Source organism: Tubulanus polymorphus, chromosome 8 (assembly GCF_964204645.1).
Source record: "Tubulanus polymorphus chromosome 8, tnTubPoly1.2, whole genome shotgun sequence".
Taxonomy (NCBI): domain Eukaryota; kingdom Metazoa; phylum Nemertea; class Palaeonemertea; order Tubulaniformes; family Tubulanidae; genus Tubulanus; species Tubulanus polymorphus.
Window position 1 is genome coordinate 14905782 of NC_134032.1, and position 15398 is coordinate 14921179.

Consider the following 15398-nt stretch of genomic DNA (forward strand, 5'->3'; position numbering starts at 1 on the left):
TCATGTCGAATTTCGACTTATTAAGTCGAAATTCGACTTAATTAACACGAAATTCGACTTATTAAGTCGAAATTCGACATGAAAATAAAAAGTCGAACTTCGACTTATTATGTCGAAATTCGACTTAATAAGTCGAAATTATGAAAAAAATTATCTCGTATGTCACCTAGGGGCTTCCGTACGAAAGTTTGGAAGTATTAGGAATCTATTTTTGGGGGAATAAATTGGGACTCGAACCCGATTCCTCGACGTGAGACGGGATCCTCGAATGTGACGTCACGTCCGGTCTTTCCCAGCCATCTTGGTCGTGTAAAGTGTACTGTTCTCTGCTCGAGCTAAGGCCCTAATCGGCGACATACACTGTCTAAATTACACCATCCGCTGAAATCAACTCCACAAATTGAAATGGCATCCACCGATGAATTAGCCTGCACCTATAGTGCGCTGATCCTCGCAGACGATGACGTGGCAATCACCGTAAGTCTCATCGCATTTTTTTCCGACCGACGACACGTTTTCTGATAAATTTCTCGCATCTCGAGTGATTTGATTCGCGATCTATTTTCGATTTGTTCCAGGCTGACAAATTGGCGACGATCCTGAAAGCTGCCAACGTGAAAACCGAGCCGTACTGGCCAGGTAAGAATATAAACGTTAATTTTGAGAATTAATTTGTGGATTGTTGAGCATTGATTGATGAGGAGAAATTGAATATTTATGTGAAATGTATAATGATGACACTCTTTCGGGTCTGAATCATCTGTAGACAAAACTGCCAACGTGTACTGAATACATTTCATTTCTTCAAAAACATCCTTGATGCCCTTATGGGTCCTCCTTATAAAGCCTACCGAGATCAACCGAGATGACATATAACATGTTTATTTATTCCTTCATCTCGGTAAATTATGTCATAAGGAGGACTGGCGCGTATGGCTGAATAGTAATATGTTGCGAGATTGGTGTAGCAAATTTGTCCGGGCCAACCGGCCGCTCCACCCACCTGCCAATTTCTGCAAAGCCTTATTTTCGAAGAAATTGGCAAATCTACTAATGTCTATTTCAACCTGACTTGAGAGCATTCCGGGTGGCCTAGCTCGCTAATTTTTGGTAGTACATACCTGATAAAGGTCTTAATAAGGGCCAGAAAGGAAGGGCAGTCGACCTAAATCATGATTAATCCATTTGAAATTGTATCCAAAAAATCTTCACTGAAAGGGGTTAATTGAAGAGAAGTGACTCCATGATTTGAATGTTTGACAATATGTTTCCATGCCTACGTACCAAACTTCAGTTGGTAGGCATGGAGACATATTGTTAAACTTTCAAATCATGTAGTCTCTTTTCTCTAATGAACCCCTCTCAATGCAGACTTTTTGGATATCCTTCAATACAGTCTAAAGTGGATTAAAAAACAATATTTTAGGTCAGCTGCCAGTCCTTTCTGGTCCTAATAAGACTTCTATCAGGTATGTACTACCAAAAATGAGCGAGCTAGGCCACCAGGAATGCCCTCAAGTCAGGTTGAAATAGACATTAAGGAGTGCTTCGATCAGTAGAAAATCCTCTGACCTAATAGTTCCTGAATTTGATGTCTTTATTTCTTAGTTAATGAGATCATTCAACTTGAAAGCACGTTCTCCGCTGCGTGTTTTACTGTAATAAATGATGACACACTTTCGGGTCTGAACTACGTTCAAAATACGAGGAATGTAGACAAACTTATCCCAACGTGTTCTGATAATACCGTTCATTATGTACCTCGGAAACTGGACCCAGTTCCTATAGATGTGAGAATGAGTCATGAGTTAAAATCTGATGGGTCAATTTGTGTATGAGTTAAAGCAAGAGTCAAATCTCAATCTGGATTCCACTCAAGTCCACGGTTCCACTCTTGACTTAGAATCGGGCCATTGAGACAAATCAGATTCAACTCTAGATTCAAATCTTAACCAAGAACTCTCTTATTGTTTAATTAATTAGTTGCATGGTCGCAAAAAAAGTCATCTTCTATATTGATGAAAAAATGTTTTTATTTTCAGGTCTTTTCGCTAAGGCTCTTTCCGGAATCGATATCAAGAGTTTAGTATCGAACATCGGAACCGCAGCGCCGTCTGCTGGAGGAGCTGCCCCGGCTGCCGCAGCTGGTGGCGCCGCCCCGGCTGCTGAGGAGAAGAAGGAAGAAAAGAAGGAGGAGTCTGAGGAAGAATCTGATGATGATATGGGATTCGGTAAGTCTCGAGGATATAAATGTGGCCGCGCCCTATAACACCCCAGCCCTCACAGACTGACACTGAGTTATTGAGCCTTGTGGCCTCTAAACTTTTGGTTTATTAAAACCCTGTGAGAAATCAAATAAAACCATTGCTAGCTATACTAACAGTTCATACATATACTGGCTGCTGGTACGTCGCGTTGGTACATATCGATTCTTAATGCATTATTAGTGTAGGATTAAGTGGGCTCCTAGATTCCTTATTCCTTGATTGACACTAGTACTTTTCTAATGTTAAGAAAAGTACTAGTTAGTGTCACTACCACTTTCAATTAACCTTGAATTTTGATATCGTCATGAAACTGCCCCCTGTCTGTCTGTCATGGAACTATGTACAGAGATCAGGATTTTCGGGGGGGTCACTATTTTGTACTGTTAAAATTTGTTCGCATATGAAAGTGATACCTTATGGGAGGAAAGGAGTTCATGAACGTCAACTGTCTCCTCTCCCATCTCCCCTTCCTCTCTCTGTCTCCTCTCCCGTCTCCCCTTCCTCTCTCTGTCTACTCTCTCCTCCCATCTCCCCTTCCTCTCTCTGTCTCCTCTCCCATCTCCCCTTCCTCTCTGTCTACTCTCTCCTCCCATCTCCCCTTCCTCTCTCTGTCTCCTCTCCCGTCTCCCCTTCCTCTCTCTGTCTACTCTCTCCTGCCATCTCCCCTTCCTCTCTCTCCTTCCATCTCCTCACAGTCACTCTGCTTGTTAAATCCTATGGTATTTTCCAAGCTTTTTAAATCTGTGATAGATCAATGTTTCTATACTTGCTATGCCGTAACGTTAAACTTATGGTACGTTGTATAGGTACAAATCAGTCCGAACGATCCCTTTGGGTTAACTATTATTTGCAGGACACCAAACTGAGTCGTTATGATTGGACCTGAGGAGAGAATCCCACAATGATAATAAAAAGTCCGAAAATGAAACTTCGAGATAGTAGTTTATTTCAACGTTTCGACTTTATCCTAATAGTCATCTTCAGGAATACTGTATTCCTTGAGCTAGTGTAGTTTATTCAACGTTTCGACTATATCCTAATAGTCATCTTCAGGAATACTGTATTCCTTGAGCTAGTGTAGTTTATTCAACGTTTCGACTATATCCTAATAATCATCTTCAGGAATAATGAAGATGACTTATTCCTGATGAATTATTCCTGAAGATGACTATTAGGATATAGTCGAAACGTTGAAATAAACTACTATCTCGAAGTTTCATTTTCGGACTTTTTATTATCATTGTGGGATTCTCTCCTCATCGCGTCAACACGGATATAGTGTTCTACCAATCGTGATGATTGGACAATCTTTTAAAGAAACTAAGAAATATTGAGTTAATGGTTGTTTTTGTTTTTCTAATTTCAGGTCTCTTTGATTAAAGAACTCATTGTTTGACTCTTTTCTACTGTCATTTGGTTTGTGAAACTGCAGGGGAAAATGATTGAATAATAAAAAAAAAAACATCGTAAAATCTACATGAAAATGTTGTTGTCTTTTGAAATTGTTTTCTTATTCGATGGATTCATTGTATTTCAACAGAGGATAGTTAATCCCCCTTCCCCTGCAACAGCCTTGTTGGTCATTTCAGAGGACTTCCACTGCTCTTCCCAATTGTGTTTATATCTGGTATGAAATTGCAGGATTCCAACACAGCCGCCTTGATAGTGATCAATAGGGATCATTCATTTATTACATGCGCACAAAATTTGAATTTTTCAATCCCCCTCTGTACGCAAAATCAGCAGTTTTCTCATATACATTAAGTATTACAGTACTCAATTGCACTGATGGCTCCCCTAATGCGGACGTCACAAATGAATGACCCCCATACTAAAATTGCAGGATTCAATCACAGCCTCTATGAAAGTTATAAAATGGTAATGATTCAATTCGAGGCTTTGAGTATCATCAAAAATACAATTTTAGTATTATGGAATGGGCTTATTGCATCACCATGTCTCATATTTATTCATTAACGAATTCAATTAAATTGGTAACTAATTACATGTAGAACAAAATCCTTCTTGTGCTTTGCTAACTTCTAATCGCACAAACATACACGATCGCCATCTATTAGAATTCCCCGGAACTAACTATTTTAATGACACATTTGCCCGCGAATTCGTGTGTCGTGGTGTGCACACGTGCGCCATCTACCAGGTAACAGAAATATCGCGTAATTAATAAGAACGCAAAAATTAGACTGGTTACCGGTCTCTATCTTCAATTGGATATTGAATGGGACAGGCAACCAGTCTATACAAGAACGTAATAATTAAGAATTTCAAGATCTTATCCACATCTTTCCTAAAATCCTCGTTTTGCCTCGAAGCTACCATTTTCTGCGGAGATCAGACGATCACAAAACTACTCTTAAAATCGCTTGCATTTTCGATCAGTGTAAATATCATATCTTTATTTCAATTAAATATACGGTGACCATTTATATCTCATTGTATTATTATATCACAGATAAAAACCGAAGAATAAAAATAGTATTTTTAAAAATAGTTATAATTAATTGCGTTATCTGGAAAATCAATTCGAGTAGATGGATAAAATCCATGTGCGGTCAGAATTAGTACTACATGTATAAAGTTTCTTTTTAGGTTCATAAGTAAAAACAATCTTAATGAAATTAAGTAATATAGAATTAGAAAATGACGGATTCCACTACAACATCATCATACATTTATCATAAATTTTACTGTTTACCCATCCCAAACTGTTAGGACAGACTTGTAAAGTTCCCTGCTGAAGTAAGAGTCAGTATCTACTGTATTTCACTAACTCTTACTCAGTATTTAACACCAACTCGGGGTAGAATTTTACCGGTCTCAACTTTATCGCAGTAAGAGACAGAGTCTACTGTATTTCACAAACTCTTACTCAGTATTTAACACCGACTCGGGGTAGAATTTTACCGGTCTCAACTTTACCGCAGTAAGAGACAGATTCTACTGTATTTCACAAACTCTTACTCAGTATTTGACACCAACTCGGGGTAGAATTTTACCAGTCTCAACTTTACCGCAGTAAGAGACACAGTCTACTGTATTTCACAAACTCTTACTCAGTATTTGACACCAACTCGGGGTAGAATTTTACCGGTCTCAACTTTACCGCAGTAAGAGACAGAGTCTACGGTATTTCACAAACTCTTACTCAGTATTTGACACCAACTCGGGGTAGAATTTTACCGGTCTCAACTTTACCGCAGTAAGAGACAGAGTTTACTGTATTTCACAAACACTTCAGTATTAAACACCAACTCGGTGTAGAATTTTACCAGTCTTGTCAACTCCTCTTTTGAGTAGACTTTTTCTCACAATTTTACTAAGTAAACACAATGCTGACTAATTTGAACACAAAACTGAACTACCTACGTTCAAAACAGAATTATCTACTAGTTCAATTTATCCCCATTATATTGTAAAAGGGGTTGATGATCGTTTCATTTCAAAAAGATTTTTGATTAATTTCTTTTTTTCTGTCGTTTAATTGATTGTCTTGATGTAGGTAATAAATAGACAATAGTAGTTAGTCCTATAGTACACAACACTCAGAGTGAAACTAACTTTAACCCTTCACGCGCTCCAAACACTATCGACGACACGACCATCACGTGCCGCCCTCTATCCACGAAGGGTCAAACTAGAGTCTATTTTTTGGTCCCAATCAATAGCTGCTGAATTCATGTAGAAATTCATTATACACTCCAATGCACAGACACATATAATAATATACAATGTATTTCTCCTTACATTGCATTACATTCATATATGTATTAATGTATATATACAATGTATGTACATTATTCATCGATTTTCGCATTCAAGCGGCCATCTTGGATTTTGCGATCAATTCGATTGAAATCATGCGTAATGCAAGATCGTCGCCTCAATGCAAAAACAGGTCGTTTCAAAGTGACTTTCACGAGGTTTTTATCTCAAACTGATAATTAAGGCTAGCGAGTATTGCTGTAATAAACCCAATGAAAATTTCTCAGGGTCAGACACAACCCTAGACCCCCAGAAACTATATCCTATAGATTTAGTGACCTCCAATAACATTATTTGACACCACACACAAAATCTTACAATTTACAACATCATTCGATAATCTCAAATTTAAATATATTGCACATATACAATTTTCAAAAACTTAAAAAAAACAAAAATCACGATTCGCTAGGATAAAGAAGGTACGTCATCAATGCAGATAGTAATGCCCTCTAGTGGTAAGATTTACACACGATTGACGTCCATGACAACTCTCTCCCCGGAGTATCGAGTACAGATTGTAACGCCCCCTGGTGGTGAGAATCAGGCATGAATAACATCCATGATGACCCTTGTAGCGAAGGCTAATCCCAGAGCGATGAACACCGATAGTTACGCCCCCTTGTGGTGAGAATCAGGCATGAATGACGTCCATGATGACTCGTGTTGCGAAGGCTAATCCCAGAGCGACGAATACCGATAGAATAGCAGCATAATTCAATGCAAAACCAAATACCTGAAATACATAATACATGATTAGAAATACCCCATTGACGAAATATCAGCTGTGTGTTTATATCCAGTGGTTACAATATGTGCCACCAAGAGCTAACAGAAAGTTACTCTCAGAACCGCATTCTATAAGGATCAACCGAATTGAGAAATACATAACCTCATAAGAAATTTAATTATTCGAAGGCAAATTTAGAGGTAACTTACTGTAAGTTGTAATGGCTGCTGGTTGAAGAATCTTAACATCTGAAGTCGATTTTCCAACGGGCAAATAAACTATAAACGGTAAAATGTGAGCAACTAATTAATATACTGGGTCAAGGTACTCCAAGGGGTCAGGGTACTCCAGGGGCCAGGGTACTCCAGGGGTCAAGTTACTCCAAACTTGGTTCGAGCTAACAAGTTGATAGTTGACATAGTGATAACTAAAACTGAATTGTTACTATGGTATTTATCCACCGGTTATCGAACTTTTCTATAACTGGCCCCTGAATGGTAAGGCTAGCAAGGAGGAGAGGGGAGTCTGACTCTTTTATGGACCTTATTTGTCCAATTTAAAGAAGTATCTTTTGTTTCTGGATTCCTCAGTAAAAATCTGGGCCCGGTTTCATAGACCGAGTATCAAAGTTATCCCTAGGGGTAAATCCTCAATCTGGGTGACAACCACCATAGTAACAACGAGAAACCATGGTTATAACAGACAAATTTCAAAACATTCCCAGGGAATATTTTTCTTCTACATCTATGAAACCCAGCCCTGATGGGCCCCGTTTCATAGACTGAGTATCAAAGTTATCCCTAGGGGTAAATCGTCAATCTGGTTGACAACCACCATAGTTACAACGAGAAACCATGGTTATAACAGACAAATTTCAAAACGTTCCCAGGGAAGATTTTTCTTCCACATCTATGAAACCCAGCCCTGATCTATTTTTTTCGCGGTAAATTTTCTCACCATAATCATCCTGTTCGCCTCGAAGTTCACCTCGGCGTAAGCAGAACAGATTAACGGTAACATTAGCAACGGTATTATAAACTCGGCTATATCGTAGAACGACGGACGATTCTTCAGCCACCAGATAATATAGAGGGCGCTCCATAACGTGACGAACGCGATCCAACTAGCGAGCCATCGCTGTAGACAACTGGACGTCACCCGCAGACGACTCTACAAATATAGAAACAACGCCATCTGCTGGAATAAATTGACATCAGGTATAAACCTGCATAATAACTGAAATGCCACCTGGTGGTATAAACATGAACTTCAACACGATTCCCGGTAGGTAAAACCTGCATTGTAACTAGTACGCCACCTGGTGGTATAAATCAGCATTGTAACGGACACGCCACCTATAGCTATAAACTTACATTAATTTGCCAGTAACTGAGTAAAATGTCCTCACAAGTGAAAACGCGTGGATCCAAGTCGTCATCTAATGAAAACTGTTCCTGTGTGTCTGGACTCGGTACCTGTCATCGAAAAACAAATCAATCACTTATTAATGACAAACTTCCATTTTGGGTAAAATGAGATGAAGTATAGCAGCTAGGGATGGGGATCCAGGGTTACTGGGGCTACCGACCTGTCTGGGGCTACCGACCTGTCTGGGGCTACTGACCTGTCTGGGGCTACCGACCTGTCTGGGGCTACTGACCTGTCTGGGGCTACCAACATGTTTGGGGCTACCGACCTGTTTGGGGCTACCGACTTGTCTGGGGCTACCGACTTGTCTGGGGCTACCGACATGTTTGGGGCTACCGACCTGTCTGGGGCTACCGACATGTTTGGGGCTACTGACCTGTTTGGGGCTACTGACCTGTCTGGGGCTACCGAGTTCCACTTTAGTTGAGTTGATTCTCGAATCGATAGATGAACCTTGAGATATCTGAGACGGAGGATCGGGAACTACGAGATTTATCAACGAGTTATTCGTATCGCTCAGTCGGTCCGAACCTGGTCGAGTATCCGTTTCACTCACTATCGTGATAACAGGTGGCGCTACTGTTGTCGCTGCCGCTCCAACCGCTGATTCTACTGTAAATAAACATTCAAATTCTCCCAATGAGATCATCTTAAAATTCCCCCTATGACACAATCTAAAAATTCCACCTATGACAATCCTTTAATTCCCCCTATTTCATCTCATAATTCCCCCTATGACATCATATTCATATATTCCTCTACAGACCATTTCAGATAACATGGCAGCCTCCATAAACATCACTATGATGTCAAGTATCATTACAGGGTATCTTAGGGTATCAGGGTATCAAATACGTTTAATGATGTCATAGGGGGATTTATGGTAGAAGTCGTCTTCACTAGAAGTCTATTATAGATCAAATCACTAAAAGACAATTTGATGATGTCATAGGGGGATTAATGGAGGTAGCCATCTTTCTTGCTTGTAAGGGGAAAATACATCAAATAAGTATCAGTTAGTAATTTGGATGATGTCATAAGGGGATTTTGCGGAGGTAGCCATTGTTTCTGAGAGGAATCCACTGACCTTCGGTTTGTGATAAAATCGGCGATGATTGGGTTGACAGTGGATCGTGTGGAGTCGGACTCTGAGGAGTCGGACTCCCGGTCATCTGGTGACTCGGTGATGTAGTCGTTGAGGAATTCTGCGAAGTCGGGACTCCTTGAGTCGACTGCTCGAAATAGTGCATTTCATCCCAATTACCCTGATTGGAGTCATCTGTAAAATATCAATCCTATAATGTGAATACTGACTGACTGACTGACTAGCTGATCTACTGACTGACTGACTAACTGACTGACTGACTGACTGACTGACTGACTGACTGACTGACTGACTGATTGACTGATTGATTGACTGATTGACTAGCTGTTTTACTGGCTGACTGACTGATTTAGTTGATCTATACTGGCTGACTGACTTACCAGTAGACTGATTGACTGACTAGCTAATCGACTGACTGACCCCTCCCTCAGCATGTGGGGTTAGTCAATGACCGACCCCTCTCTCAGCCTGTTGGGGTGAGTCGATGACCGACCCGTCTCTCAGCCTGTTGGGGTGAGTCGATGACCGACCCGTCTCTCAGCCTGTTGGGGTGAGTCGATGACCGACCCGTCCCTCAGCCTGTTGGGGTGAATCGATGACCGACCCCTCCCTCAGTCTGTTGGGGTGAGTCGATGACCGACCCCTCCCTCAGTCTGTTGGGGTGAGTCGATGACCGACCCCTCCCTCAGTCTGTTGGGGTGAGTCGATGACCGACCCCTCCCTCAGTCTGTTGGGGTGAGTCGATGACCGACCCCTCCCTCAGTCTGTTGGGGTGAGTCGATGACCGACCCCTCCCTCAGCCTGTTGGGGTGAGTCGATGACCGACCCGTCTCTCAGCCTGTTGGGGTGAGTCGATGACCAACCCCTCCCTCAGCATGTGGGGTTAGTCGATGACCAACCCATCCCTCAGTCTGTTGGGGTGAGTAGATGACCGACCCCTCCCTCAGTCTGTTGGGGTGAGTCGATGACCGACCCGTCTCTCAGCCTGTTGGAGTTGTTGTTGTTGTTGGAATAATTACCTATTGATTCAAAGTTATGCATGATATCGTCGACCCTGCTGTGTCCATTGTGTATTATACGTCTCGAGTATTCACAGTAATGTCGGCCATCTTCTTCTAGTTCTTTTATAAATCTGCGAATACCTGTAAAAAGTGAGGTATGAGAGTATAAACAAGAGGAGAGGTGTGGAGTGAGTGGAGAGAGGTAGAAAGAGGCGAGGGGAGGTGGAGGAGAGATGGAGGGGAAAGGTGAGAGGGTGAGAGGGGAGGGTAAGAGAAGTAAGGGAGAGGGGAAGAGTGAAGAGGTAAAGGAGAGGGGAGGAGAGAGTGAGGGGAGAGGAGGGAGTGAGAGAAGGGAGGGGAAGGGGTGAGAGAAGGGAGAGGGGAGAGAAGGGAGGGGAGAGAGGGTAGAGAAGGGAGGGGAGAGAGAAGGGAGAGGAGAGAGGGGAGAGGAGGGGAGAGAGAAGGGGGGAGAGAAGGGAGGGGAGAGAGAAGGGAGGGGAGAGAGAAGGGAGGGGAGAGAAGGGAGGGGAGAGAGAAGGGAGGGGGATAGGAGTGAGGGAAGGGAGAGGAGAAAGAAAGAAGGGGGAGAGAAGGGAGGGGAGAGAGAAGGGGAAGAGAAGGGAGGGGGATGGGAGTGAGAGAAGGGAGAGGGGAAAGAAAGAAGGGGGAGAGAAGGGGAAAATGTTAGATGGAGGCAGGAGTGATTCACTTACCAATAGTATGAGTGCGGCAAACTGATAAAATAACAATAGCGACCAGTAAATTCCAGAATAAAGCCGCGCACGAATACGCGGCTCGCGACGTGTATCTCAGGTGACAAATCCATCGATTCAGATTGACTTGTTCACACGTCTGCGCCGAGAACTCGTAACGATTGTGTACGAGATTCACCGCGATAAAAACCACGCCCAAAACCGCCACCAAATACGACGAGTTGATTTTGAATATCGTTTTCGCGTGCAATCGTACGCTTTGCAACATCATCTTATTGGTGAACAAACGAAACGCGAGGTGATTCGCGTAGACGCCCAACGCGCAATACGAACAAACGATACAGACCTGAACGCCACCTGTGATCACGGTCGTCGACGTCCACTCCGTAATGATGTCGTAAACGTAGTACCAAGTCATCGTAACGGCGTGTAGGATCGAAAACGTCAACGTCGACATGAACAACACGGTTCCGAACCACGGTCGATCGCCGGCGTGCAGACGGATTCCGAGACATTTCGCGATGATAAACCACGCCCAGTACGGCAGACGTTTCGATTGTTTTACGTTCGTTTTGTCGACGATCTCCGGCGTGATCGTGTCGCCGAGTTGATCGGTGATTTTGTAACTGTTCTCTCCGAAGTATAAAGCGGAGTCGGCTCGGTTCCGGCGACTGGAAAAAAATTAACAATATTTTTAAATATAGCAGCAAAGCAGCGATTACGGGTTTTCTGCTTTGCGCGAGTCTTCACATTCAAGCTTGAATAAATCACAGAAAATGAATATAGCAGCTTGCTTCTGTCGTCCCAGTTTTTGTGAATATATCCTAAAAGTCATCTTCATACTGAATATGAGCTCAGCTCATATAAGATGACTATTATATGACTATTATTATTATTATAGAATATAGTTGTAACATTGAAATAAACTACACAAGCTCAGAGAAACAATTCTGGCTCATTTTTTTCACTAGCTCAAGGAATACAGTATTCCTAAAGATGACTATTAGGATATAGTTGAAACGTTGAATAAACTACACTAGCTCAAGGAATACAGTATTCCTGAAGATGACTATTAGGATTAAGTCGAAACGTTGAATAAACTACACTAGCTCAAGGAATACAGTATTCCTGAAGATGACTATTAGGATAAAGTCGAAACGTTGAATAAACTACACTAGCTCAAGGAATACAGTATTCCTGAAGATGACTATTAGGATATAGTCGAAACGTTGAATAAACTACACTAGCTCAAGGAATACAGTATTCCTGAAGATGACTATTAGGATAAAGTCGAAACGTTGAATAAACTACACTAGCTCAAGGAATACAGTATTCCTGAAGATGACTATTAGGATATAGTCGAAACGTTGAATAAACTACACTAGCTCAAGGAATACAGTATTCCCGAAGATGACTGAATAGTACACTAGCCCAAGGAAACATATCAGAACCTTTTTATTCTCAGTGTGGTATTTTATATATAATCTTTACAACACAACTCAAGAGTGCTTCATCAATGTTCAAAATAAAACAGGTTTGAGTAAACTGATACCTATATGACGTCGTGGTTAGACTGTGAAGATGGCTCGATGCCAATGAAGAGCCAAATGAGAACCCTCCATGAAAATTATTCACATTTTTCAATCTGATATGCTGCTGCTGGTGCTGCTGCTGCTGCTGCTGCTGATTCAATGACGACTTAGGAGACAAATAGTTCCGGAAATCGCCACTAGATGTCCGATGATTGAACTGATCCGGGAATGAAGAGCGTCGTTGACGAGCGGTACACGATGACGACCGCGGCAGCGGTTGTTCTTCGATTTCGTCGCCCCCGGTTTCCATCCTCTCGAAAAAAAAACAATGTCACTCTTTTCAACCGCCTCAAACTTTCGTGCAAACAAAAACCTGATATAATATCCGATCATACAAGTTTGAATTCAACTGTAGATACAAAGTATTATTCACTTATGCAATCCGTAATTTGGGTCAAGTCGAACTCGTTATATCGCCTCTCTCATAAATTGACTGAATTCCTTTCTGTATTCAATTGTTCTCTTCTTGTTGATTCTATGTCGAGGGTTACGTTTCATAAATATCATTATTGTCTCCATTGACGGCGAAGAATGTAAATCAACCTAAACGACTTGAAATAAACAATCCAACTCGTGAACATGTCCCGATTTATTTTTTGTATAATTCTCAAATGTTTAGATAGATCTGACATTCAGAAGTCCAGGGACTAAGACAGAGATTAATTAATCTAGAACTCCAACCCAGGCAGCAGAGTTAAGAGATTTATTCCTCTCTCTCTTTTTGCATTCCTATTCGCCTGTATTGCTTGGAATTCCTGTATTATTCTTATGTGTCTCTGTATTCCTGTATTAATCCTGTGATGCTCTGTATTCCTGTATTAATCCTGTGATGCTCTGTATTCCTGTATTAATCCTGTGATGCTCTGTATTCCTGTATTATTCCTGTATTGCTTAGAATTCCTGGATTATTCTTATATTTCTCTGTATTCCTGTATTAATCCTGTGATGCTCTGTATTCCTGTATTAATCCTGTATTGCTCTGTATTCCTGTATTATTCCTGTATTGCTTAGAATTCCTGGATTATTCTTATATTTCTCTGTATTCCTGTATTAATCCTGTGATGCTCTGTATTCCTGTATTAATCCTGTATTGCTCTGTATTCCTGTATTAATCCTGTGATGCTCTGTATTCCTGTATTAATCCTGTGATGCTCTGTGTTCCTGTATTAATCCTGTGATGCTCTGTATTCCTGTATTAATCCTGTGATGCTCTGTACTCCTGTATTAATCCTGTGATGCTCTGTATTCCTGTATTAATCCTGTATTCCTGTATTATTCCTGTGATGCTCTGTATTCCTGTACTATTCTTATATTTCTCATATTCCTGTATTATTCCTCTGATATCTGTATTCCTCCTGTATTTTTGCTGTATTACTCTGTATTTTTGCTGTATTACTGCTGAATCTATTTTGGACTCCTAAGAGCGTCCACTAAACCCATGCTGTAAGCGATGTGTACAGGGGTCACCATTCAACATTAAACCTTATTTACAAATACTTATCCTTATCAGGTTCAATGGAGAGGTGTCTTTCTAGGTTCGATTCTTATCAGTCTACAGCTGATAAACTACATTCGAGATTGAGATCGCTTATCAACTTTCAATTACTTTCAAATTAACCGATTCAAAATAGGTCTTAAAAGACTAATTATCTTATGTAAATTGACTATGTTCATTAGTAGTTTAATCAATTCTGATTAGCCTAATTATAGGCTGTTTTATATTGCCTTTAAAGTTATAAGGTTAAATCCTCAACCTGGATGACATCCGACATCAGCCTAATAACAATGAGAAACCATGGTAACAACTGATAAATTTCAAAATGTTCCCAGGGATTATTTTGTGCCCGCGTACATCAAATCGGTCACGGATTTCTCGTCGGCGTTAAATGATAAAATGTAGTTACTCACCGGAATGTAGTCCGACATGCGTAGGGGGCGTCTTCCATCCACGCGTTTCGTGCGACGTACGACGAGTTCACGTTACATCCACTAGGGGGCGCTACCACCGCCGCCGCCAGATTCGTCGTCATAGCAACCGGTGATTTACGTAGTAACACCGGAGTACCGGCTCCGGAACTCGGAGTCGACGACACCGGAGCCGGATTCAAAAACGGATGCGTTTGTCGCCGTAGTAACGATGGGGACGAGCCCGCTGTCGCTGATGATGTTTGTTGTAGTTGCGATGACGACGGCGGGGAACTGTTCACGATTATTGTTGCCGGTTGGGTCGGCAACAATGCAGCAGATGTTGTTGCCATGGCGTAAGAATTTTTCACCCCCTTTAGTGAAGGTTTTCATCAGTCAATGCGGAAGGGGGTGAAGCTTGGATTTGAGAGGGGGTTGAAAAATTGAAGAGGGAGGGGTTGGTCTAACTCTGAAACACCACCGATTTTTTTTCGGATGTCTTTTAAAGTTTTTAAGGGTCTCGTCTGCATTATTCGGTTGTTCGAACTCTTTTCGAATCGTTCGATCGTCGAAATAAAGCGCCAAAATTAGCGGAATCTGTCAAACTCATATTCAACTTTCGACGTTTTTTGTCGATAATTAGCGCGACTATGAGTGAAGACTCGTTGGTAATCAGCAGCGACCGGTTGCACTATGTATCGCCCTATACCGATATTTATTATTTTATAACTAACTAAGTTGTACAATATCTAAAGCAGATAAAACAGCCTTTGGTTACATGGAAATAAGAATATTTATGGCATTTATCCTCGAGAAATATTTTCAATCCATACACTTTATAGATACGAAATTTGCAGAATAAAATAAACTTGAA

General features: G+C 41.3%; 2 protein-coding genes across 5 annotated transcripts in view; one reads left to right on the forward strand and one right to left on the reverse strand.

Moving 5' to 3' along the window:
- Nucleotides 1-15157, reverse strand: part of LOC141910086 (uncharacterized) — a 33098-nt gene extending 17941 nt beyond the window's left edge. Inside the window, exons 1-10 of one of the 4 annotated variants that reach the window (XR_012619827.1) lie at nucleotides 14528-15157; nucleotides 11028-11698; nucleotides 10333-10455; nucleotides 9296-9487; nucleotides 8603-8820; nucleotides 8154-8255; nucleotides 7738-7950; nucleotides 6990-7058; nucleotides 5522-6786; nucleotides 4709-5340 (exon numbers count right to left, since the gene is read on the reverse strand). Coding sequence is in view for 2 of the 4 variants with exons in the window: in XM_074800802.1 (XP_074656903.1) it covers nucleotides 6685-6786; nucleotides 6990-7058; nucleotides 7738-7950; nucleotides 8154-8255; nucleotides 8603-8820; nucleotides 9296-9487; nucleotides 10333-10455; nucleotides 11028-11698; nucleotides 14528-14877 (2040 nt within the window). In the remaining 2 variants the exon portion in view is untranslated. Of the gene's footprint in view, nucleotides 1-4708; nucleotides 6787-6989; nucleotides 7059-7737; nucleotides 7951-8153; nucleotides 8256-8602; nucleotides 8821-9295; nucleotides 9488-10332; nucleotides 10456-11027; nucleotides 11699-12579; nucleotides 12998-14527 lie in introns of those variants that run through there. The other 3 variants (XR_012619826.1, XM_074800802.1, XM_074800803.1) reach the window with 3 other exon arrangements.
- LOC141910090 (large ribosomal subunit protein P1-like) lies at nucleotides 270-3743 on the forward strand. The gene is made up of 4 exons (XM_074800808.1): nucleotides 270-477; nucleotides 579-639; nucleotides 2043-2231; nucleotides 3634-3743. The coding sequence occupies exons 1-4, from the start codon at nucleotides 406-408 to the stop codon at nucleotides 3645-3647; spliced, it is 336 nt and encodes a 111-aa protein (XP_074656909.1). The 5' UTR covers nucleotides 270-405; the 3' UTR covers nucleotides 3648-3743.
- Nucleotides 15158-15398: the final 241 nt, after the last annotated feature.

Bases quoted from the DNA above. Each gene is read 5' to 3' on its own strand.
- LOC141910090 (XM_074800808.1), top strand. From the start codon at position 406: ATGGCATCCACCGATGAATTAGCCTGCACCTATAGTGCGCTGATCCTC. The intron at 478-578 runs GTAAGTCTCATC...GATTTGTTCCAG, and splicing joins ACGATGACGTGGCAATCACC to GCTGACAAATTGGCGACGAT. The intron at 640-2,042 runs GTAAGAATATAA...TTTTATTTTCAG, and splicing joins AACCGAGCCGTACTGGCCAG to GTCTTTTCGCTAAGGCTCTT.